At 39.3% G+C, this 26,807-nt stretch overlaps 1 protein-coding gene across 3 annotated transcripts in view; it reads right to left on the bottom strand.

Annotated features, from left to right (window-relative positions):
• phka1a (phosphorylase kinase, alpha 1a (muscle)) overlaps positions 1-26,807 on the bottom strand; it is a 127,580-nt gene that overhangs the window by 6,559 nt on the left and 94,214 nt on the right. For 2 of the 3 annotated variants that reach the window (XM_059977275.1, XM_059977277.1), the window contains 6 exons: positions 26,685-26,786; positions 18,105-18,211; positions 14,979-15,020; positions 11,497-11,538; positions 7,465-7,611; positions 7,314-7,367 (listed from right to left, as the gene is read on the bottom strand). In XM_059977275.1, the coding sequence (XP_059833258.1) occupies positions 7,314-7,367; positions 7,465-7,611; positions 11,497-11,538; positions 14,979-15,020; positions 18,105-18,211; positions 26,685-26,786 (494 nt within the window). The remainder of the gene's footprint in view (positions 1-7,313; positions 7,368-7,464; positions 7,612-11,496; positions 11,539-14,978; positions 15,021-18,104; positions 18,212-26,684; positions 26,787-26,807) is intronic. The other variant, XM_059977276.1, reaches the window with a different exon arrangement.

Below are 26,807 nucleotides of genomic sequence, written 5' to 3'. Positions count from 1 at the left end.
GGTCAATTGCTGCTTGTTCTTTCTTCCAGTCAATAAAAGCCGATATCTCGCCTCACGTCTCAGAGAGTTATTGATGGTGCATCAACAGATCCCTGTGGAACACACGGATCACAGATCTCCAGAAAGAATAAGACTATAGACTGTTCCTGCCTTTTATGGCAAGCCAATTTTCAATCCAAACAGCCAATTCATCATGGATCCCATGCATCTTAATCTTCTTGAAAAAGCCCATGTCAAACACCTTACTAAAATGCTTGTGATAAGTAGATTCAGAAAATTAAGGCACATGGGATCTATGGAGACTCAATAGATTGGACTTAAAATTGTCTTTGCCACAAGAGGATAATGATGTAGAGGAATTGTTCTGACTGGAGTTCTGTTTCCAGTGTTCTTCCTCAAGAATCAGAGCTGTATCTTCTGGTGTTACTTATGTTTAAGTATCAATGATTTGGACAAACATGTAGGTGGGCTGATTACCAATTTTTATTTCACTTAAAAACTTAACAGAGTTACGGATGGTGAGGAAAGCTGTTAAATGATTCACTATTTCTCTGACCATTTGGAAATACTGTAGTAAGTGACAGGAACTCTAGGAACATTGATATACAGAGGGATCTTGCGATGTACGTCTTTAGTTCTCTGGAAGTAGCGATAAAAACAAGCCAGCTGATAAAGAATTGGTGTACCATACTTGTCTTTATCAATCAAGCTGCTGAGCATAAAAGTCAGGAAGTCATGGTGCAACTGTACAAAACTTTGGTTAGCTACATTTGGAATACAGTGTGCAGTTCTGATCACCACATTACAGGATGGATAAGGAGGTTTTGAAGGGATGCAAAAGAGGTTGCCTGTATTAGAGAGTTATATAGTATATGGAGAAATTGGACAAATTTGTTTGCTTTTTTCTGTATCACAGAGGCTGTATCATATTTGTATCACATCTGATGGAAATATATAAAAATTACAAGAGTCATAGACAGGGTAGATGGTCAGAGCCTCTGTCCCTTTGTTAAACACAGAAGGGGAAAACCACAAGACAATAAGACATAGGAGAAGACTGAGGCCATTTGGCCCATCAAATATCTACTCTGCCATGGCAAATCCTTTTTTCCCCTCCTCAGCCCCACTTCCCATAACCTATGATGTTGTGTCCAGTCAAGACCCTATCAAGCTCTGTCTTAAATACACCCAGTGATCTGGCCTCCACAGCTGCCTGTGGTAACAAATTCCACAAATTCAGCACCATCTGGTTTAAGAAATTTCTCTGCATCTCTATTTTAAATGGACACCTGTCTATCCTGAGGATGTGCCCACTTGTCCTAGACTCTCCCACCATGGGAAACATCCTTTCCACATCTACTTTGTCTAGGCCTTTCAACATTTGGAAGGTTTCAATGAGATCCACCCTCAGCCTTCTGCATTCCAACAAGTACAGACCCAGAGCCATCAAACATTCATTGTATGATAACCCTTTCATTCCCGGAATCATCCTTGTGAACCTCCTCTGAACCCTCTTCAATGCCAGCACAACTTTTGTTAGATGAATAGCCCAGAACTGTACACAATACTCAAGCTGAGGCCTCACCATTGCCTTATAAAGACTCAGCACCACATCCCTACTCTTGTATTCTATACCTCTTGAATGAATACTAGCATTGCATTTGCCTTCCTCACCACCGACTCTACCTGCAAGTTAACCTTTAGGGTGTTCTGCACAAGGACACCCAAGTCCCCTTGCATCTCAAGTTTTTGGATTTTCTCCCATTTAGAAAATAGTCTGCATATTTATTTCTTCTAACGAAGTGCATGACCATGCATTTCCCAACGTTGCATTTCATTTGCCACTCTCTTGCCCATTTTCCTACTCTGTTTAAGTCTTTCTGCAGCCTACCTCTTCCCTCAACATAATCTGCCCCTCTACCAATCTTTGTATCATCTGCACACTTGGCAACAAAGCCATCTATTCTATCATCTAAAAGTGAGGGGATAGGTTTACAAGTTTACTATACATTTTACACAGAGTATGGTAGGTGCCTAGAGGAAGTGGTGGAAGTTGATATGATAGCAATATTTAAGGTGCATTTAGACAGACACATGAACAGATAGGGTCAAGAGGGACATAGCTCATGTACAGGCAGGCATGCGATTTAAATTGGCATCATGACAGGCACAGAAAATGTATGTCAAAGAGCCTGTCCTGTGATATTCCTGTGAAGCCTAATGTTTGCAAATCCACGAGTCTGCAAAAGGCTGAAGGTGGCCTGTCTTGTGGTTGGAGCACTGTGTATGCATATGGGTGGGTGCATGAGTGGTTGGGGGGAGGAAAGGGGCTTATTTTCCTGTTTACAAACATGAGAAAATCTGATGCTGGAAATCTAAAGCAGCAAACATAAAATGCTGGAGGAACTCAGCAGGCCAGGTAGCATCTATGAACAAGAGTAAACAGCTAATGTTTTGGGCCATTAGGACCGATGAAGGGCCTTGACCTGAAATGTCAACTGTTACTTTGTGTCACATCATTACTCTGTGTGGATCATTAACACAAATTATGCATTTCACTGTATGTTTCGATAAACATTTGATAAATAAATAAACCTGAATCTATGCTGAATGAAATGGAGGAAGGTGCCAGCTTTTGAGGTTACAGATTATGCTGATGTACTTTCTGCAACTAATGCATGTTTCATTTAGAAAGTTGGTTGTGACACAGAACTCAAGTTGATTACGTTTTGGTCTTTTCTACTATTACTACCCTGGATAGATATTTTGCACCAAGTCATGTAAGTTATTTCCTTCTGTCGATTCTTTATTCAGACAAATCCAACAGTTCTTTCCTTCAGAACTCTGCTGAAACTACCAAGCTTCTTAAGGCAATAGACAATGAAATTCTCCACTAAATATATGGTGACTGTATCTCACATATATCCAAGAATATATCTCAGTTGCCCTTTTCCCACCCTATCTGCTCCCTTTTCCCAGTTTCTTCACCTCTACCACATCTGTTTACAGGATGCAGCTTCCCATTCCACGACATCAGAGATTCCTCCTCTACAGAACGGCAAATCCCTCCCTCTACCATTGATGCTGCCCTCACCTGCATTTCCTCTATTTTATGTAACACCCACACTCACCCCATCTTCCTGCAGCCTTAACAATGATAGAGTTCCTCTTGTTCTTACCTATTACCCCATCAGCCTCCACATCCGACACATTATCCTTCACAACTTCTGCCACTCCAAAGGGACTCTACCATTAACCACATCTTTCCTTACCCCACCCACCCCCCCATCCCCACCTCCACTTTCCACAGTGATAACTCCCTTCACGATTTCCTTCTCCACTCATCCCGGCCTAAGTGGTACACCTGCCCACACCTCTACTCAGTGTTCCAGGCAGTCCTTCCAGGTGAAGCAACACTTCACTTGCGAATCTGCTGGGGTCATCCATTGTGTCCTGTGTTCCCAATGCGGCCTCCTCTTTATTGGTAAGACCATCATAAATTGGGGGGGGGGGGGAAGAGGGGGGAATGAGCTCCACTGAGCACCTCCACACCATCCACAAGCAGGATTACCTGGTGACCAAACATTTTAATTCCCATTCCAACATGTTGGCCCATGGCCTCCTCTTGTGCCATGATGAGGCCACGATCAGGGTGGAGGAGCAACACCTTATATTCTGTCTAGGTAGCCTCCACCCTGGTGGCATAAACATTGATTTCTCCTTCCAAAAAACTAATTCACCCCCCCCCCCCCCCACTTCACATACTGATCTTTTACTTCTTCTCACCTGCCTATCCCTTCCTCCTTCCCTTTCTCCTATGGTCCACTCTCCTCTCCTATCAGATTCCTTCTTCTCCCGCCCATCTGGCCTCACCTTTTACCTTTCACTTAGCCTCCTTCCCCTCTCCCCACCTGATGCACCATCAATAACTCACTCTGAGACATAAAGGCGAGGTATCGGCTTTTATTGACTGGAAGAAAGAACAAGCAGTGAGTGACCACCATACTACATCCTGGAGACTGAGAGGCCGGGCTCAGGCCTTGATCGCCTTTATACAGGTGTCTGTGGGAGGAGCCACAGGAACAGTCAGCAGGGGGCGTGTCCAGACAGGTATATGTAGTTCACCACACCACCTTTCTTTTCTAGCATCTTTCCCCTTCCTTCTCAGTCTTGAAGAAGGGGCTTGGCCCATAACACTGGCTTCATTTCCATTTCTTTAGATGCTGTCTCACCTGCTGACCTCCTCCAGCATTTTGTGTGTGTTGCTAAGTATATAGTCACTTTGCCACTTGCAAGTATTGTTTAACTGATTCAAAGACTGAGGCAGGATGGTTAGAGGTAATCAGGAAGAGGTTTTTTTTGCACTTGTTTGACTTGATAGGACACTATTTCTTTGGGTTTCAGAGTCAATACTAATTCCCAGGACCACAGGGGTTCAGATGACAGATTGCCTGTAAAATATGAAGCTAAAGTACAAATACATCGGGCAGTTATTTGATTAGTCTTTTAGCCAGTTCTCCTAATGTGGTGTTTAGTCTCCCGATAATAATGGTTAGGGCTTTGAAGCTTAGACTGGGCTAGAACAACTTTGTTGTGTTCAAGTTCAACATCTAGGCCATTGCTGGATTGTCTGATCATTTTACTATTTTAACATTGCTGTCAAAACAAAACTGAGTACCTTTGGGGCAGTCAAAACATCCAAACTGATAATTGTGACTGATTACCCTTTGTTGGTAATATTTCAAAGTGGAACACAGATCATAAACAGGAAAATATTAGTAACTACAGCAGCAATTATTAAATAATGAAGACTTTAATTAAGGGATTGGTTTCAAGGCAGCTCTAAAATTAGAAGAGAAGATAAGAGAGGTTTGTGGAGGTTATATTAAAACTTAATTCTAAAATGTCTGAATGCAAAGCTATGAACTGGAAATAGAGAAACTGGGCAAATGCTTAAGAGGATAGTGGAAAGGAACTAACATCCATGGCCTGTGCAACTTTTAAAAGAAATTAAGAGCGTGTGAGTACTATGTTCCAATTGGCAGAGACATTTGTTTCTTCATTGTAAAGAAGAGCTAGTAGACTGCTCTCATGCACCTCTGAATATTCTAGTCATGAGCAGAGAAAGAATTTGATGCAACAAATTTTTCCAGTAAAAACTTGCAGCCTATGTTTTTGTCTGAATAATGTCACTTTGTCGTATATCATTTAATGTTTCTATTACTGAGAGCTGAATTGGTAAGTGAAATGTGTTAATGAGACATAGAAAATTATAAGGTTACCTTGTGGTGTTATCAGCTAGTGTAATTTTGAAATAGAAATGGATTTAGTGCTCTGGATGGGATAAAAGTTAGTTCCTGATTACTCTCTTTTCCAGAGACGAGATCTGAATGTGCATGTGTACAATGAATGAAGAGAGTACTGTGATGAGGTTACAGTGCTCTGATCTGCTTTCATTCTTACTGCCCTTCTAGACTTACTGGAGGGAAAAAATAACTGAGGGCTCAGTATCTGCATTCCAGGTACTCCATACCCACCAAAGCCTCAAACCTACTGCAGGAAGCATCTAGTCATTACAAGATGAGTGTGAATCAAAAATAAGTTCTTCAAGTCAAATACATACCCTTAGCAAAGCCTTACCCCATCCTGCCATGCAACTTCATTGCAATCTCTGTCATTGCTACCCAACAGCTAGATTGTGAACCCAGAAATCCACCTGTGCCAACCTCAGATTGATGCCCTGGCCCATAGCCAATCTGTTTTATTTAAATACTCTGTAGTGACTTTTGAATTATTAATTTAACAGATTCAGGAGCACAAAAATAATATTTATTGGATAGCTATGAATTATTAAGTCTATATGTTTCTCCGGATATATATTTCTCTAGGCCATAAACTATTAATTTTAAATTGTTTGAGAAAAATGACTAGACTAAAATGTCATATTCCATGAAAACAGACACAGAGATCATGATGCAAGCCCATCGCTTCCAATTCAAGCAGTACACCAAATGTATTCTGTCTGTTAATTAACATATTTGCAACATACAGTCTGCACTGCTGCGTGGCAACATGCCGCATAATGTAACTTCATATTTCAAGTATCTAGCACACATTAAAACCATACTGTGCCATTAAAAGTCAGTCTGCATCACAAAGGGGAAATGCATTCTGCAGCAGGTGACAAATTTCAGCAGGAATGTGTCTACTGAGGTATCAGCATGTCACAAACAGTGCCTTACTGAGATTCAGGCAGAAGATATGTTTCCTGAATACCTTGATGAATTGTCCAAGTAAAGAGCTCCTCCTCCTCTTCTTTCCTCTTTTACCTGCTTGTTAGACCCTATGGCTATTTTAATTTTCCCAGTAACATCACGTTCCAATGGAATTGCCAACTGGTGCATTCATGTTTCAGAACAACTGGAGAGGTCAATTTCTTTAGGAAATTTTACACCAAATTCTGTAGCCTTTAAATACTTTAAAAAGCATGAAACACTTGTACAATAAGAGATATTAGAAATCAATTGGGATGTCATCTGAAAAGAGATGATCATCCCTTTAAATAGTGTTTGCTTGTGGTAGGGGAAAAATGCATTCAGTCAAGAATGTTGAATGATGTTAACTAGAATTCTGAGCTTCAAAATGGCCATACCAATAATATGGTTTGCAACCTCTGTATCTCCTCAACAGTTATTAGTTATGTGTGCCCCAAATTACTCAAAACTGGTGCTTGCACATATGAGACTTGCTTGTGTATATCAGATGACATTTCAGCAGCTGAAGTATTCACAAGATATACTGATCTGTATTTTGTCACAGAATATTAGATTGATCAGTCCCAAAATTTGGAGCACAAGAATCCTTGTATTCTTCACAAATTGTCTTCAAGTTGCGACAAAGTTCTCCAATCTCATAAATGAAACCTGATATTTCCATTTGGCATTTAATACTAATACAGCTTCAACCCTTTCAGATTATGAGGAACACTCCCAGTTTTTCAGACAGCAGCTTCTAGAAGAGATTCTGATATTCTTATCTACAGCTCCATTTGATCTATTCATTGTGTTTTATGCCATTTCTTGCACCAATATCTATTTTTCATGCGCTCTCTTCCCAATCTATCGCCAAGCATTTTTTTTTATTATATTTTTTCCCTAATGTCATGTCTTGTTAAATACGTTTTCCTCTCCAAAGATGTTTCCTGGCCAGTAGAATGATATGATATTACAGTTATTGCAGAATACCAAAGAACCACTTTAAGTTTGAGATCTTACTGTGGTCTTAGATAAATTAAAGATAATATAGTGGTTTACCTCTTCAGTTGTAGATGACCAGAGAACATAATTTTCAATTGCCAACCCTTGACACTGCAAATTAGAGATAAAATTATATAATAGAATTTTGCTTCATAAAGGAAACATTTACTGCATGAAAATACAAATAACACTCAAAGGCTACACTGACCTTTTGTAAAATTTTCCATACTCGTTGATAAAAACCAACAGGAACTCTGTTGAGTGCACCATCGATTCGTCTTCGCCGCAACCACTGTCCCTGACGTATGTCTATAAAATCACTATCTTGCCATGGATCAGGCACATTAAGTGTTTGCTGTAATATACAAATTATTTGATTCACTATTAATGCATCTTCCACTGTATTTTAAGGCAGGAGAAAACAATATCAGTTTGCTCAAGTTATCCGTGTCCAAATCACACATACACTGGATATCTCAAGCAGCAGTAGCCAATGAAATTGTGATGTAAATAACTAGCTGAAAAACTTGCTCATCTGTGACAATAGTAGGTTTTTAATCAACTACTGCAAGAGCAAACACATTTGTAATTGTTCAGCAACTTTTAACCTACCAATGTCACATAAATATTTATCTATTTTAAATATAAAATTGTCTAAATTCAGCTGTCCAACTCCATGTCAATCTGTTAAACATCTTAGCATAGGTACTTACTAAAACTGAGTGGCTTTGATAGAGAGCACGTTGAATGGAAGATATATTAATCATTTGACATAAGCAAGAACCATTCTTCTCCACTGAATGTCTACAGGGCATTTATCAACCTCTTATCAACCTTGAAAGCACAAGATACAGCTGTACAGATACAAAGCTTGCTTTCTGACAGAACATCAGCTATACTGATCACGCAGAAGGGAGCCACATGTCATGTGGCTGTAAACTAATCATGGTATTCACATGAAAAAAATTGGTTCCTCAACATACATGCACATGTTGGGATAAAAACAAATGTAACATTAACATGAGGCATTCTGACATGGTTGATCAAATGTGCAGGAAACATAATGGGCCTTGTTGAGACTGAGGAGATAATGGGCTGTTGATTGGGCACCAATTAATCCCTTGAGAGACAAATTGAAATTTCATGCCATGACCCTGTTGTGATCAGGATAACAGAAACAGTAAATGAATGGACTGTGAATAACTATGAAACATCTGAAATAACTTAAACAGATCATCCTTAAGAAACAGTAAAGATCTGAATAGGTCAAATATTAGGGTCAGCATATAATTTTGAATTAATATACTTGAAAGCTATGAAGTACAAATACTAAGAGGAGCTCTGTGGCTCAAACTTATGCAAAGGACAATAGGAGGTTCCAGATAGTCATCTATATCTACTTAGTCAAACCAAAAGTTGTTAAGGGCACACCTGATGGGCTTGACAATCATCTGCCATGTTTCATAATTGTATCGGAAGTATGAAACTATTAATTTCAGGGAGATTTTTCCACCTAGTCTTCCCTGCACTGAGATCAAATGAATAAAGGCTTGCTACGATAATGGCTCCAGATTCCAAGTGATTTTCCATTAATGATGGCTTGATTCTACAGAACCTATCTTGTGACTTCTTTTGCCCTCTACGTAAAATGGCCCTTAGCCCAAATACTCAGTACAAATCAACAAGAGGTGCTGTGAAATAATTTCCTTCAAACTTTGATCCATTCTGACTCCTAAAAAGTGAGATGAATATTTGGGAAAAAGTGGGCTATACTAAAGATAAAGTTGAAGAACACCAGGAAGAGAATATAACAAATGGTGGACATATTTAGCAGTCATCAAAAAGTACCATGATTTTTAGTGAATCGAGGAAAATTGATAGGTTACGTCTTTCCACTTTTTTCATTTATGTATCTCTCCTTCACCATCGAATTTTATTTAGCAGTTGTCAAATAAGTAGGACAAAATTCTTAGTTTTACTGTAAAAATATATTTGTAAAACAGGTTAAATTTAACACTATTTTTGTCCGCAACTGTTTAAGTGGTAATCCACACAATTCCAAACAAACACTCTTAATAGTAACAACACACACAAAATGCTGGTGGAACACAGCAGGCCAGGCAGCATCTATGAGGAGAAGCACTGTCGACGTTTCGGGCAGGACTAACTGAACGGAAAGATAGAAAGAGATTTGAAAGTAGTGGGGGGAGGGGGAAGTGCGAAATGATAGGAGAAGACTGGAGGGGGTGGGATGAAGCCAAGAGCTGGAAAGGTGATTGGTGAAAGTGATACAGAGCTGCAGAAGGGAAAGGATCATGGAACGGGAGGCCTCGGGAGAAGGAAAAGGGTGGGGGGAAGCACCAGAGGGAGATGGAGAACAGGCCAACAACTAAATATGTCAGGGATGGGGTAAGAAGGGGAGGAGGGGCATTAACAGAAGTTAGAGAAGTCAATGTTCATGCCATCAGGTTGGAGGCTACCCAGCCAGTATATAAGGTGTTGTTTCTCCAACCTAGACAGTAGAGGAGGCCATGGATAGACATATCAGAATGGGAATGGGACATGGAATTAAAATGTGTGGCCACTGGAGATCCTGCTTTCTCTGGCGGACCGAGCGTAGGTGTTCAGTGAAATGGTCTCCCAGTCTGCGTCGGGTCTCACCAATATAATCTCTCCATTTTCTCCTTCTCCATCTCCCTCTGGTGCTTCCCCCCCTCCCCTTTTCTTTCTCCCGAGGCCTCCCTGATCAAGGGTCTCGGCCCGAAACGTCCACAGTGCTTCTCCTTATAGATGTTGCCTGGCCTGCTGTGTTCCACCAGCATTCTGTGTGTGTGTTGTTTGAACTTCCAGCATCTGTAGATTTCCTCGTGTTTACTCTTAATAGTATCTTAACCTGAAAGCAGCTCAGGTTATGCAGGCCAAGAGGAATAAGCTTTAGCCACATTTCTGGAGTTAAAAGGCTAATATTTCAACAGAAAGTATTTAGAGAAAGGAAATTAATAAAAATAGGAACCTGAAATCAATCTGCACAATTGGCAATTTAAGGAAAGTAACATCAAAACATGTTACAAATGTTGAATGTTAGAAGTTGCTTCTTCCAAAGGCTAAAGAAAAAACAAATGGTTTGTGAACTGGGCTTGGAGAAACAAAGCCCTTTGATCTGTTGGTCTGTGATTATGGAATTTGAGAAGGAAATTGATGGGTGTAAACATTCTGAAAATAAGAATCCAAAATAGCAAGCAGGCAATCTGCTTAAAGAGATTGCAAGGAAAACTGTTTTGCTTTGGCTTATAGAACAGAATAGTTATTCAGATTAATCTAAGATGTTGGAAAGAGCAACATGCTAAATTTTTACTTATATGAAGACTAACCACAGACTGAATTAACTAATACTGAAAACAATGCATTTCTCTGTGTATTACAATATAATGAAAACATGTTCCTGTATTTTCACTCAATGTTTTTTTCACTTTATCTTCAGAGAGAACGAAGTTGATGCATCAAAGTTATATTGATATGTTTCACACTGCAGAACATTATACATCCAGGTCAAACTTATATAAAATAGAAATGGCGCAATGCAAGTTCCAGGAAAGTGCTTACTACAGTTATGCTTTATATTTTGGAATGATTAACGCTTGAAATTTGCGTCCTAGGAGAATGGCTAACATCCAGATTATCAGAGTTGCTGCTCCAGAAAGAGGTCATTATGACCACACAGTTGATAGACTAGTTTATTGCATATGACTTGAAAAAGCACACCCAAGATACCTCATTGTGCACTTCTTGTACAATGAAGACAGAATAGAGTATCAAGATCACTCATTGAGAAATATGTATTCATGAAGTTCAAAGTATTCTCTATCTCTAATGGGTCACAGAAATTTTCATGTTCAGTGTAAAAAAGCTGGAGTGAAGACTAGATGCCAGTTTCAACACCTTTATCTTAAAAGAACAAAGTCTAAATCATTAAATTAAGCTAATCACGTTGAAATAAGATCCAGTATAGATCCATTATATACCTCATTTTGCAAAGTAACTCTTGCAGGAGCACACAAACTGATGTTTAAAATTTTGAGTGCATTTTCACCTAGCCTTTCCTTAAGGTAATGGAAAAATCAGACAGAGGTCAAGATAGTTAAAGCAGTTATTGTTCAATGGTATTTGTCAAAAATTATGAGGACATAATTCTGACAAATCAATTGACAAAATTTGCAACATTAGTAACAAAAATCATCACCTCTTGTTCATCAGCTTTGCCAGTTGGCTTCAAAGTTCCAGTCTACAATAGCAAGAAATAACAATATTTAGATTAATGAACATACCATGTAAACAATGCAATTTTATGGATTTCTGGCCTATCAAAGCAAGTTGGAAGTTAGTGATCTCAAATACTAAGGTTAAACTTCCATAACAAAAATTATTTCTTTTTTTAAAAAACATCATGCAGTATTAATATCCATGGTTAAAATGTTACAGGAAGAGAAATCATAATTTGTAACTGAGCAGGATTCCACTGGGGTAAAGTTCCACTTAAAACATTAACTTTTTACATACATACCCCAATGGAGTACCTGCCTGGGTACTGAAAACCTTTGCTGATCAACAGGCTGGAGTGTTCAAGGACATTTACAGTCTCACATTGCTGCAGTCAGGTTTCAGCCTGCTTCCCATGCCCAAGAAGAGCAGGGTGAGCTGCTTCAATGACTATCAACCAGCAACACTCACACCTACCTTAATGAAGGTCTTTGAAAGGTTGGTTCTGGCTAGAATGAATTTCTGCCTGAGCAAGGACCTGGACCTGAAGCAGTTCACTATCACCATAACAGGTCTAGAGTAGACTCAATCTCATTAGCTCTGCTTTGGGCATTTAGAAAACCACAAGACAAACAACGTTTAATTGATTGCAGCTCGGTGTTCAGTACCATCATTCTCAGTGCTACTAACCAAACTTCAAAACTTGGGTCTCAATACCACCGTCTGCATCTGGATCTTTGATTTCCTTCTTCGGAGACAAGAGTTAGAGCAGATCACTAATAACATCTCTTCACCTTTAATCAACACAGGTTCACCTCAAGGATGCTTGCTTAGCCCATGGCTCTACTCTGTACACTTGTGACTGTGGGGCTCAGCACAGTTTAAACAACATCTATAAATTCACTGATAACACTGCTGTTATTGATAGAATCTCAGATGGGAATGAGGTTGTGTACAGGGGTGAGATAAATCAGCTGGTTGAATGATGTTGCAACAATAACCTCACAATCCATGTCAGAAAGAATACAAAACTAGAACCATTAACAAAAGGTTTTAAATTTAAAAGATTATCAGTAATTTTTTTTATCAGGACCTATAGGAAAAGTAGTTAATTGGGAACATGAGAAATCTCTCATTTGAAGGTATCTGTAAAAATGTGTTTTTGGCAGTGCAAATTTAGTTAACAATTGGTCAAATGAAGCAAGAGATCCTGAGATAAACAGGTCCCAAAAACACTTAATACCTAGTTCATCCCAATCCCATGACTTTGTCAGTCATGGAAGAGATAAAAAAAATAATTAAGGAGAATGGGAGATGATAATGAAAAATTCGCTAAACCAAAAAATGTTCTAAATTGAGACCAGATCCTTAAACTTTGCTTAACAATTATGTTATCTGTTGTTTTATTTGCTGAAAAAGAAGAGTATGATCCAAGAAGAGAGACAATAGAGGAATTTTTTTTACAGACTTAACTTCTAAGGAGACCCATAATGGGCAATCTTTACGATAAATATAATTGGACCAAAAAGTAATATTCCTTATATTGGCAGCCCAATAGTAAAACCTAAAAGCTTTTATCTTTTAAATTTAAAACAATTTGTTAATGTTTCTATTACTAGTATCTATAACTTGTTGATTGATTCTAGACAAGACTTTTTAGATAAAATAAAAAAAGCTTGGCAGGATGACCTAAATTGTCAGATTTCAGATGAAAGATGGAATAAAATTCTTAAACGAGTTAATAAATCATCTTTCTGTGCCCGTCATTCTCTTCTACAATTTAAAGTGGTTCATAGAGCTTACATTTCTAAACAGAAGCTGTCCAGTTTTTATCCAAACGTTTCTCCACTTTGTAATAAATGCAACTCTGCTGATGCCTCTTTAATTCATATGTTTTGGTTTTGCCCTAAAATTGAAAAGTTTTGGCAGGAAGTATTCCATACCTTCTCACAACTTTTTAAGGGTCCAATTTAACCCAAAGCCCCTTACTGCCTTGTATGGTATTATTGCAAATGAAAATATAACTTTAAATACTCCTAACCTACAGGTTTTAGCTTTTACTTCTCTTTTAGCAAGGAGAGCAATCTTGCTTAAATGGAAGGAGTCTACCCCTCCTACACATCTTCAATGGCTACGTGATATTATGTCTTATTTAAATTTAGAGAAGATCCGCTGCTCAGTCTTAAATTCGAAACAATCTTTTTATAATATCTGGACACCTTTCCTAAATTACTTTTCCAATTTATAAAGTTTAACAGTGCACAGACTTTTATGTATATTTCTATCTTCTCTTCTTAAGCGAATATGTTTTTTTTCTAATTATCCATTATCATCCATCAGCTTTTTTCTTTGGTAGTTGGTAGGGGGGTTGACTTTTTTTATATAAAAAAAATTATTTTATGATGTATGACTTATCTTTAAATTTTTGATTACAGAGTGGTATACCATTATGTGATATGCTATAACAATTTGATCAATTTTATCACAATATATGAATGTACACAATTTATGTTGAGATGTATCTATGTGTTGCACTCTGTTAATTTTGTTTTTTCTTCTGAATAATAATATTGTAAAAAGAAAAGAAAGAATACAAAACTGATTGTGGACTTCAGGAAGGGGAAGTCTAAAGTCACCAGTATTCATTGAGGGGTCAGCAGTGAAAAAGGTGAGGAGCTTGAAACTCCTGAGCATCAACATCTCAGAGGATATATCCTAGACCCAAAACATCGATGCAGTCATGAAGAATGCATGCCAGTGGCCCTACTTTGCTAGGAGTTTGAAGAGATTCAGTATGTCACTGAAGATCAGGAAATTTCTATAGATAGATATTGGTGAACAATCTGTCTAATTGCATCACAGTCTGCTATGGAACCTCCACTATTAAGAATCACAATAAGTTGCAGAGGGTTATAGACTCCATCACAACCCTCCCCACTGAAGACATCTTCAAGAGGCGGTGCTTCAACAAGGTGCCATCAATTTTTAAGGACCCTCACTGTCTGGGACATGGCTTCATCCCATTACCACCAGCCAGGAGAAGGTACAGGAGCCTGAAGACCCCGACTTAATGATTCAGATCCAACTTCTTCCACTTTGTCATCAGGATTGTGAATGATCCATGAACATTATCATCTCATCAATCTTTGTCAGAAAACAGTACCAGTTTAGAAAAAAAATATTTAAAACAAAGGATTAAGGTTAAATCTGTTATTCTGGGGTACATGCAAATCCAAATAAAATGGTGATTAATCAAAGCACGCAGTAACAATTAGAAGACTCCAAAGGATTACCGTTATACATATATTGGTTATTTTAAATGAAAACATTAAACTGATCGTTAAGCTGTGACCTCAAAACAATGTATAGGATTTAATGTTCTGTAAAGAAATAATTAGGTATGTCAGTAAAATAAAAGGATGGAAAAATTGTGAAGATTTATTTGTAGCTAGAGTTATATGTCACCTCAATATTGGTTACAGCAGCAGAAAATCTACGCTTATCCATCTAAAAACATGGGGGGGAGAAATCAGATAAATTAGTTTAACGGACTGTAAACAATTTCTGAGTTAAACACTTTAAAGGCTACAATTAGCAAATAACACAGTCATTGTTAGCACAATTCCACTGGCAGCAAATTGCCAAAACATCCATCAACTACAGTGTTCTCTTGATATGTATTTTATGTTTTCTTCTTCTCCCCAACACATTATAATAATTTTACTTTCTCCTCCCCTAATTAAGTAAAGAAAGCACTAGGAATGCAAGAAATTGGAAACCTTGGTTGCTTTTCTAACTCAAATGCTATTTTCCTGCCTGGTCCAAAATCCTTGGATTCATTTAATGTTATGAAAACTAACCATTTCTGTTCAATAACAGCCTCCACGTTATGGAATTATAAAAGCACCACTTGTTCAGTTCTGAGACCAAACAAAATCCTGGCTTTAATTAACGGACAGGCATTCCAGAACTAGCCACTTCTGATGCCAGTCCAGTTACAACACTGGTGTCAACTAAACAATGTGGAAAATTGCCCAAGGGCTGTATCCTAAACAATAAGCTGTACAAATCTTAAACATCAAAGACAACAAATAAAGAAAACCAAATGCTGGAAACATGAGTTGCAGAATTTCACTCAACTATTCCTCTATGCACTTCTTTCAGTCATCAAATTACCACTTTGGCATCAGGAGGGGATTATTGCAGTGTGTCTCTTCTACAAAATCCAGGGCAGGCAGAACCACTAAGACCATCAAACAAAATTTCCCAAGTCTGCAACATTACATTCAGGAGGACAATGACAGCAGAAGTATTGGACCATCCAACATCCCCTACAGATATCATGATTTACTGTATCTAAATCTTGTAACATCACTACCAATCAACTTTTTGGTAATATCTTTGTGAGAAGAATTGTAGCTGTTCAAAGCAGCTGCTAACCTGTAACTTCTCAAGTGCAATTTGGTAATGACAGCAATGTTGGACTTGCCAATGATGTCATAAATGAGAAAAAATTGCCATAAATGAGAAAAGCATGAAAAAATTATAAAATATGAAAAGTGCTGTGACGTGGTGAGAGTGAGTGATTTTCTATTAGAAGAGAGTGTAGTTGGGGAAGTGGGGGGGGGGGGGAGTGAAGACAGTTGGGTATAACTCTGTCCCAATCATGGGCCGCAATGTCTCCTCCATAAAAGTACGAAGGCATGTCTGAGCTCTTGGGGCTTTGTTTCTGGATGCTCCAATTATGCACCACCTTCACCTGACAGTAGAGTATCAATATGTACCCTAGTCTATGTGGTTTTATAATTAAATGGCTAGCAGCAGATCTACCTCAATACAGATGTGATGTAGGTAGATAAGTTAACTATATGTTGGTGAGGTGCTGTGCCTATGTGTTAGGAAAGAGTTCCATCTGAAAGTGCTTGTTTATAAACAAGATTCTGGGATGTGAATTATTGAGCAGTATTTTAATGCTAGTCTTGCAAATGGTACATTATGCCTTTCAATGATGCACAGACTTATCTAAGTTATGGAATCTCATCAAATCCTTTGCAGCACTGTGCTTAGATCATGGTTCTGGCCTCCTGGGCTATCATTTTCCACAGTCTTTAAATTCCATTAACTGGTCCTGTGTTTGAAAACAACGCATTATACCTTGTGCTATTCCTCACTGCTTCCCAGTCAGTTGCACTTCTAGTATATCTTCCAAATCCTGGCCAACTTGCAATGCATCTTTAAGAGGTGCAACCTTTCTTTTTAGGTAGTGCAAGTAAACTTTAGCAAGCAAGTTTTAGTAAGTTCTAATAAATCAAAGGAATAAACCAAATGCAAGCTCCTCAGCAGTTCAGACACCATCTTGACTTAGCAAATCTAATTCCCTTGTCAAAACTTAATCTAAGCCTTTGAACTCTTCTTTCATTAACTGTGTGGAAGCACCTTTACTAAAAAGACAGTACAGGTTCAATGAGATATCTAACAACCACCATTTCAAGGATGAACAAGATTAGACAGGAAATACTGGTTTTGCCTCACGAGGCTACATTAAAAAAGAAAAATAATTAAAATGTACACAGAGTACAAAGTAATTTTGTCATTTTAATTCCACTTAATTGGTGCAGGTCAATTGCCCATAATCTCCATGGCCATATTCAGGGGTAACTGCATTTTGTAGAATCCAAGACAGAAAATTCACTGTAATATGAAACACAGAAAGTGAAGGGAAGATAAAGAAAAATGAGATGAAAAGAAAGAGAGAGACTAAAGAAAATAGTTAAAACAATTTAAATTTTGGTTAAAATCTACAGGAATAATTACAAACTAAAGGAATGAGATTCAGGACTTTTAGAAGTAAAATTTCAGTGCCAGATTGTTTGCTTGTCAGTATAAATTAATTTAAACTTGAATAGTCCAGATCATATATTATTTTTGCTTGTTCAGGGGGTAACTGGTAGAAATGTATACTAAATTCACAAATATGTAGTAAATTATTATATACTTTAATCTTGAAGATCTCAGCAAGGTACCAGTGCTGAAGATCTCAAAGGAGATCACAACAATTCATGTGGCAATTTCCTGATCTTGAGACACAAAATAAACAGGTACCAAGGCACAGAGCAATAAACAATCTGCCTGAGGAATTCAGCAGGTTGAGCATCTGTAGGGGGAAGGCACTGTCAACATTTTAGGTTGAAACCTTGAATCAAGACATCAGGAAATTTCCCAGTTTCTTTCTTTAACTGCTTGTGTTAAGATTCAATTCTTTACTTTCCAATCTACTCCACGAAGCATAATATTCTAACTGTAAAATTTGCAGCATCAATTCATGCTGAAAATCATTCCACTGATGCTGTCTGAATCTTGATACTGCTGCCTTTGAATAACTTGTGGCAGTCAGTTTGATTCTGTTCATTAAGTATGGACACATGCATTCTGCAGTTTGAGCTACTGGACAAGAAGAGTAGCTGAATGTCAGCTCAACTCAGTGGTACAGTGCACCCCAACTACACTGGATAATGTATTATTCTATGATAGCTATTCTAAATGCATATTTATAAATACATGGATCACATTTCAGTTAAATGGACTGCTCACCTGCATCATCTCAAGCTTCAGTTTACTAATTCCAGCTCGCTCACTTTTTGTTGCTCCAGTGTGATCCACATCATGGATAGAAATATATTTTCTTGTAGAAAGATCAACTGTGGAAAGACATCAGGAAGGTTGCAGCTCCAACATATGGCAATAATTGGATCATTATTTTGTCAGAAAAAAAGTTATGACAGTTTAAAAACAATGATAGAAATAAGAAAAGGGATTAATACAAGTTTGCAAGAGTTTGAAAGGTATATTTATTGTGAAATATAGAAAATAAATAGATTGCCAAATGACTTTATTTCATTTATGAGATATCTCCAATTTAATTAATACATACAATAATATCGCTCAACAAAAATAGCTATTTGAAATAAAACAGGGGACAAACACCTAGAAGGGTTAAATATGTCTAGAATTTCTTTGGACAATCTTCCATCATAATGATTCTACCTTAAATGATTCACTAATTTTCAGAAAAAACTTGTAAATGCACCATGAAGAGTTCTTTCATTGAAAGGTGAACTCCTGCAGTGTATATATCCACAGAATGATATTCAGTCTTGGAGTCTTACAGCATGAAACAGCCTCTTCAGCCCAACTAATCCAGACCAATCAAATCATCTCTTTGAGCTTGTCGTTTCTTTTCACGTTTTTGCCTAAATGTCTCTTAAACATAATTGTACCTGCAATTCACTTCCTCTCCACCACTCAATGACAACCAGACTATAACATTCACCTCTTTACTCTCCTCTCCACCATGTTCACTAGCAGACAACTCATATAAACACTTCTTCCCATTCTCCTCTTCCCTGATTCTACAGCTCAACACACAGCCATCAGCTAAACCAAGACAGGCTTCAGTCCTAGGGAAAGAGGATGGGGAGACTAGAATAGCAGAATGATTATTCTGGAGCAGTGGATTCTTCTTATCATGGGCATTGGGGGAAGGTGAGTCTCTTGCTCCCAGGACAACAGAACAAATTCCTGTCTTATGTCCTGTCTTAGGTCAGCAAGAATTTGGGGTGGTAAAAGGCGAGTCAAATCATAGGAAACCTAGCCTCCAACCTGTTCTTGTAGTCATAGTCTTTAATGTGGCTAATCCAGCTGAGTTTACAAACATTAGTAGATAGATAGATAGATACTTTATTCATCCCCAAGGGGAAATTCAACATTTTTCCAGTGTCCCATACACTTATTGTAGCACTTATTGTGACCTCCTAAGATGTTGAAGGATAGACTCAATAATGGTATTGGATTTGAATGTCAAGGCAAGTAGTTAGATTCTATCTTGTTAGAAATGGTTATTGCTTGGCATTGTTGTGGTATACATGTTACTTGCCACTTACCACCCTGAACTTGTGTGCAGTTAGATCTGAGTGCTGCTTGGATCTTGTTGCATGCAGGCATTCATTGCTTCATTTTGAAGGAATGCAAATAGAATTGAACATTGTGAAAACACACCCACCTGACTTTATGATGGAAGTATGATAATTGATGAAGCAGCTGAAAATGGTTGGGCCTAGGTCACTGCTCTTAAGAACACCTACAGTAATGATTTGTGGCTGAGCTGATTAACCTCCAACATCCTTCTCTTTCAGTAGCACCCAAATGGAGAGATTGGAAGCCTAAGAAGACATAGTTCACTCAGATTCACCAAGTGAGTAGAAAAGGCAGCAACTCGCAGCAGTTTGGAGCTTTGAGCAGCGGCCAATCCATGTTCGGGATTGATTGGCAAATAGGAAGCAGGGACAAGCGGAGCAGCTGTTATCATTGGAGTAGACAGAATTAGTGTGGGGATTTTGCGGCTTTAGCAAGGAGAGTTTGATTCACAGAAAGTGATAAGCTGCTGGTACAGCACCCCAATACCCCTCCATGCCACAGTTTATTGTTCTTTCTTCTTTATATTTGCTCAATTAGAACAGTAGAGATGCCAGGCAGGATGGTTGAATGCTCTTCTTGCAGGTATGGGAAGGCAGGGAGACCTCCAGTGTCCCTGATGACTACAACTGCGAGGAGTACATCCAGCTTTAGCTTCTAACACTCAGCATTAAGGACTTGAAGCTGGAACTGGATGGAACACCGGATCATTCGGGAGGCCAAGGGAACGATAGATAGAACATATAGAAAGGTAGTTACAGCCAAGGTGCAGGACACAGGAAACTAGGAAAGTCAGGAGAGTCAGGAAGGGAAAAGGATTTAAACAGCCAGTGCAGTTTCCCCTGTGGCTTTCCCCCTCAACAACAGATATACTACTTTGGATAATGTCTGGTGGGCGGGGGAAGATGACCTTTCAGAGGAAAGACACAGTCTCTAGTACTGAGTTTCACTCTGTGACCAAGAAGGTAAGGGGGGAGAAGAGGTGAGCTGTGGTGACAGGGAATTTCTTAGTTGGGGAAACAGAATGGAGGTTCTGTGGATGAGAACAAGATTCTCAGATGGTATGTTGCCTCCAGGTGCCAGGGTCTGGGCCATCTCAAATCAAGTCCTCAGCATTCTTAAGTGTGAGGGTGAGCAGCCAGAGGTCGTAGTCCATGTAGGTACCAATGACATAGGTAAGAGGAGTGTCAAGGTTCTGCAAAATGAGTTCAAGTGCTGCACGGTGGGGTTTAAACAAAAGTTGCGGGAGATGGGAACCAGAGTGACAGAACAGTTAGTAGAGAGGTTTTGGAGACAGACGTTAAGACCTCAGGCTAAGTAGGAATCAAAAGATTGAGCATGGTGTGACGAATGTCCTGAGCTGCATATATTTCAATGCAAGAAGAATCATACATAGGAAAGGCAGATGAATTCAGGGCATAGATCAACACCTAGAATTATGATATGGTAGCTATTAGTGAGACCTAGTTGCAGGAGGGGCAGGACTGGCAGCTCAGTATTCCAACATTTAAAGAAATTAGGAGGGCTAGATGAAGGCATAATGTTGTCCTAGCAGATGAGGTGAAGGAGAATCCTAAGAGATTCTACTGATATGTTAAGAGCAAAAAGATAGCAAGGGACAAAATTGGTCCTCTGGAAGATCAGAATAGTAATCCATGTGTGGAGGCAAAAGAGATGGGGGAGATCCTAAGCAATTTTTTTGCATTTGTGTTTACTCAGGAGATGGACAAAGAGTCTATAGAAGTGGGGAAAAGTGGCATCTTCATGCACCCTATTACGGAGGAGGTGGTGTTTGCTGTGCTGAGGCAAACCAGGGTGGATAAATCCCCAGGGTCTGAATCCCACTGCAAGCCATGACAGCTTTCCTCACTTGAATCCCTCAGGAGGCAATTGCAGATATTGTCACGGCCCTAGCAGAGATATTTAAATTATCCTTTGCAACAGGTGAGGCTCCAGAGGATTGAAGGATAGTTAATGTTGTTCCACTGTTCCAGAAAGGCTCTGAAAATAAACCAAGCAGCTATAGGCTGGTAAGCCTGACATCAGTAGTGGGAAAGTTATTGGAAGGTACTCTGAGGGTCTGGATATATAAGTATTTGGATAGACATGAACTGATTAAGAATAGTCAGTATGGCTTTGTATGTAGTAGGTCATGCCTGACCAATCTTTTAGTTTGTCGAGGAAGTTACTGGGAACATAACTTGAAGACAAGACGGTAGATATTGTCTAAATGGACTCTAGTAAGGATTTGACACAGTCCCACGAGAGGCTGGTCAAGAAGGTTGTTGCTTGGCATTCAGGATGAGGTAGAGAACTGGATTAGGCATAGGCTTCATGGGAGAAGCAAAACAATTGATAGTGGAGGGTTGCCTCTTTGACTGGAGGCCTTTGACGAGTGGAGTGCCACAAGGATTAGTGCTCAGTTTGTTGTTGTTTGTCATCTACATCAAAGATCTGGATGATAACGCGGTTAACTGGATCAGCAAATTTGTGGATGATACCAAGATTGGGGTGCAGTGGGATCTGAGCCAGCTGGAAGAATAGGCTGGAAAAATAGCAGATGGAATTTAATGCAGACAAATCCAAGGTGTTGAATTTTGGAAGGATCAACCAGGGCAAGTCTTATGCTGTGAAGGATAGGGCACTGAAGAGTGAGGTAGAACAAAAGGATTTGAGAATACAGGTCCATAATTCATTGTAAGTAGTGTCACAGGTATTCAGGGTCATTAAGAAAGATTTTGGCACATTGAGTTCAGGAGACTGGATGTTACGGTGAAGTTATATAAGACATTGGTAAGGCTTAATTTGGAGCATTGTGTGCAGTTGTGGTCACTAACCTACAGGAAGGATGTAAATAAGGTTGAAAGAGCTCAGAGAAAATTTACAGGGTCTTTGCAGGGTCTGCAGGGCCTGAATTATAAGGTAAATTGGAATAAAGAACAAAGAACAAAACAGCACAGTACAGGCCATTCATCCTACAATGTTGTGCCGCCCTTAAACCCTGCCTCCCATATAACCCTCCACCTTAAATTCCTCCATTTACCTGTCTATTAGTCTCTTAAATTTCACTAGTCTATTAGCCTCCACCACTGACTCAGGCAGTGCATTCCATGCACCAACCACTCTCCGAGTAAAAAACTTTCCTCTAATATCCCCCTTGAACTTCCCACCCCTTACCTTAAAACCATGTCCCCTTGTATTGAGCAGTGGTGCCCTGGGGAAGAGGAGTGCCCTGGCTGTCCACTCTATCTATTCCTCTTAATATCTTGTATACCTCTATCATGTCTCCTCTCATCCTCCTTCTCTCCAGAGAATAAAGTCCTAGCTCCCTTAATCTCTGGTCATAATGCATACTCTCTAAACCAGGCTGCATCCTGGTAATTCTCCTCTGTATCCTTTCCAATGCTTCCACATCCTTCCTATAGTGAGGCGACCAGAACTGGACACAGTACTCTGAGTGTGGCCTAACTAGAGTTTTATACAGCTGCGTCATTACCCCACGACTCTCAAACTCTATCCCTCAACTTATGAAAGCTAACACCCCAGAAGCTTTCTCAACTACCCTATCTACCTGTGAGGCAACTTTCAGGGATCAGTAGACATGTACCCCCAGATCCCTCTGCTCCTCCACACTCCTAAGTATCCTGTCATTTACTTTGTACTCTGCCTTGGAGTCTGTCCTTCCAAAGTGTACCACCTCACACTTCTCTGGGTTGCACTCCATCTGCCACTTCTCAGTCCACTTCTGCATCCTATCCATGTCTCTCTGCAATCTTCAACAATCCTCAACACTATCCACAACACCACCATCTTTGTGTCATCTGCAATCCAGGTCGTTAATAAAAATCACAAAAAGTAGATCCAAGTCATTAATAAAAATCATAAAAAGTAGAGCTCCCCTCCACCATGACCCTCTGCTTTCGGCAGGCAAGCCAATTCTGAATCCACCTGGCCAAACTTCCTTGGATCCCATGCCTTCTGACTTTCTGAATAAGCCTACTGTGTGGTACCGAATAGGTTAATTCCTTGGAACATAGAAGAGTAAGAGGAGATTTGATAGAGGTATACAAAATTATAAGGGGTAAAGATAGGGTAAATGCAAGCAGGCTTTTCCACTGAGGTTGTGTGGGACTCCAACCAGAGGCCATGGATTAAGGTGAAAGGAGAAAAGTTTATGGGAGCATGAGGGGAACCCTCTTCACTCAGAGGGTTGTGAGAGTGTGGACAAGCTGCCAAGACAAGTGGTACGAGCTTCATTTCAGCATTTAAGAGAAGTTTGCATAGATATATGGATGGTAGCTAGGGTCCCAGTGCAGGTCGATGGAAGTACCCAGTTTAAATGGTTCGGCAAAGTCAAGATGGACTTTAGGGTCTGCTTCTATGCTGTACTTTATTTAATGGCTCTATCCTCAACTATCTTGCTTTAAACAAGGTAGGAGTCCCACTAGGGGAGCACACTGACTTCAGTTTTCCTGGAAATCTTGATACTGATACCAGTCAAATGCTGCCTTGAAGACAAGGGGTTCTCCAACATTTCTTAATATTATGTGGAATGAACCAAATTGACTTGATCCTGCACTATAGCGTGCAATGGAACTGAGGACCTGGGAGTACTGTACAAGTGCATCATTCACTGGTGGTGAGATAAACATATTGCACACTGGCCTTCTTCAGTGAGACACTGAGTACAGGAGTTGGGACATTTTGTTGTAGTTGTACAAGTCATTGGCGTGGCCACACTTAAGAGCTCTGTGTACAGTTCTGGCCACCCTGTTAGAGGACAGATGTGGTAAAAGTGGAAAAAAGTGCAGAAAAAGATTTATGAGGATGTTTTCCCAGGACTAGAGAGCTTGAGTTGTAGGGAGAGATAGGCCAGACTAGATCTTTATTCCTTGGAGCATAGGAGGATGAGGGGTGGCCTTATAGAGGCTTATAAGAAGCAATTGGGTCAATACACGCATGGACTAAGCTCAGAGGGAAGTTGGCCAAACACAGGAAATTGGGATTTGATGGATCAGTGCTGTGGTCAGCATGGTCTCATTTGGCTGAAGGACCTGTATCTGTGCCATGTTGCTCTATCACAATACTTAAGGTAAGATCTCATGAAGAGATCAAGATAGGTCTCTACTCAGAACTTCTGGGTGAACATCACTATGAATGCTTTAGCCTTGAGGAATAGGGAGAAAGTGAGTGAAGCAGCAGTGGTCAAGGAAACAATTATTTATTTTTTATTTAAAGATACAGTGTGGAACAGGCACTTCCAGCCCAGCAAATCCATTATACGGCACCTACATATTTAACCGTAGCCTAATCACAGCACAACTTACAATGACCAATTAACCTACTAACCAGTACACCTTTGAACCGCAGGAGGAAACTGGAGCACCGGGAGGAAACCCACAGCCTCATGGGAAGGACATACAAACATATAGCGCCGGAATTGAACTTTGAACTCCAGCACTCTGAGCTGTAATAGCATAATGTTAACCGCTAAACTACCATATAGGATTGCTGATACAATAATTAATCCATAAAAATCTTAATTGAATAGACAATAAAGGTATGTTTTAACTCCATAACAGAGGCATACATGTGTTTACAAATGGTCAAGTGGTTATGTTGCCTCACACCTCCAGTGGCCCCGGTTCAATTCTACCAGACCGGAGCATGCACTTTCTTTCTCTGTTGTGTAGGCTTCCCCCAGTTGCTCCCATTTATTCTCATGACCTACTTAGTGCTGGTTGGTAGGTTAATGAGCTGCTATAAAATACCTGATGCAGGTGGGTTTAAGAAAATAAACATGGGGAATGGAATTACTCTGAAGCTGGAATAGACAAAGGGTTAGCAACTATCCATAAATATTGAAATTGTTCAGATTAGCATATTGCACATTCTGTAGGTGGGGAGTCTTAATTGCACTTTATAGAATCAACCAGAGCAAATGGAAAGCTCAGGGAAAAGCATTTCGGAGGCTGTAATCAGATTGCAGATATAATAGGCGTAGGTATAAATAAGGACAAAATTGACAAATCCTTATGCTTAGGTTTCCTTATTTCTTCCCACATTCCTAAATTATGCTTGCAGGTTAATTAGCTACTGTAAATTACCACACAAGAAAATCTGCAGATGCTGGAGATCCATGCAACAGACACATGCTGGAGGAACTTAGCAGACCAGGCTGATCAGGGACAAAGGGTCTCAGCCTAAAACATTGACTGTTTACTCTTTTCCATAAATGCTACCTGGCCTGCTGAGTTCTTCCAGCATTTTGCGTGTTACTGTACAATACCCTTTGTATTGATGGGTGACAAGACAATCATGGAGTAGCTGATCGGCATCTGAGAGAGAACGTTATAGGGAAATAAATGGGGAATGGAAACACGAAATGATATATATACATATGTAGAACGTATGAATGGAGACCAGAAAAGCAAAGTGGGAAGGGAAAGAGAGGCATGACAACGTTTTGATAGGTAAAATCAAGAAAAATCGCAAGAGTGCACAGTACTTGCAAGAGGATAAGAAAGGGAAGTGCAAATCCAATTGGACATAAATATGACTCACACAAACAGTATCCCTTTAGCTCAATTAATCTTTCACACAAGAAGAACCAATTGTCTTATTTAATCTGAATATTTCAATATACTCAGTAATTCTGCATAATATAAGATGATTAAACTTCCTACAACAATCTTGATAAATTTGAAGGAAATCACTGAATTTCTTGGTAAGTTTTACACAAGCCAAGGACTGAAATTTACTTTTATATTTAAATAGAAATTGCAATTAATTCCAAGACACCATCACGCACTTCTGAAGAATCCACAGGAAGCCGATAAATACAAAAGCCAATGGAAAAGAATTTTTCGAATATAGATGAAAGAAAGTTGGGATTACAAGCCACTATTTACCTAATTGTTATGACATAGGTGACAGCCATTTGAACATCATATCCATGCCATCTGCCAACAGAACAATGACATCATTCCTATTCCTCCTCTCCTTAGCTTCCTGTGCCCTTGCAACTTATCTCCTCTCTCATTCGCCTACATTGTTTCAGAAAAACCCATTTTAATGGCATCCTATTTCAAATGGTCTCCTAACTGAGCATTAAATATTACTTCTACCCAGTGCAGTTTATTCACATTATACACATGTATATATTTTGGAAAAGCAATAAATTAGGTCAAAAATACTAACCATTTTCTTCAACTGAAAATTCTTTTCCACTGAGGACGTGGTGAAGAAGTATCTTCAGGTCAGAGGGTCTCATTGACATCAAGCTTTCAGTTGCTGCTTCACCTAAATAAAAGAAAAAAACTT

The sequence above is a fragment of the Hypanus sabinus genome, chromosome 8 (genome assembly GCF_030144855.1).
Source record: "Hypanus sabinus isolate sHypSab1 chromosome 8, sHypSab1.hap1, whole genome shotgun sequence".
NCBI lineage: Eukaryota > Metazoa > Chordata > Chondrichthyes > Myliobatiformes > Dasyatidae > Hypanus > Hypanus sabinus.
This window is presented reverse-complemented; position numbering and strand designations above follow the sequence as displayed.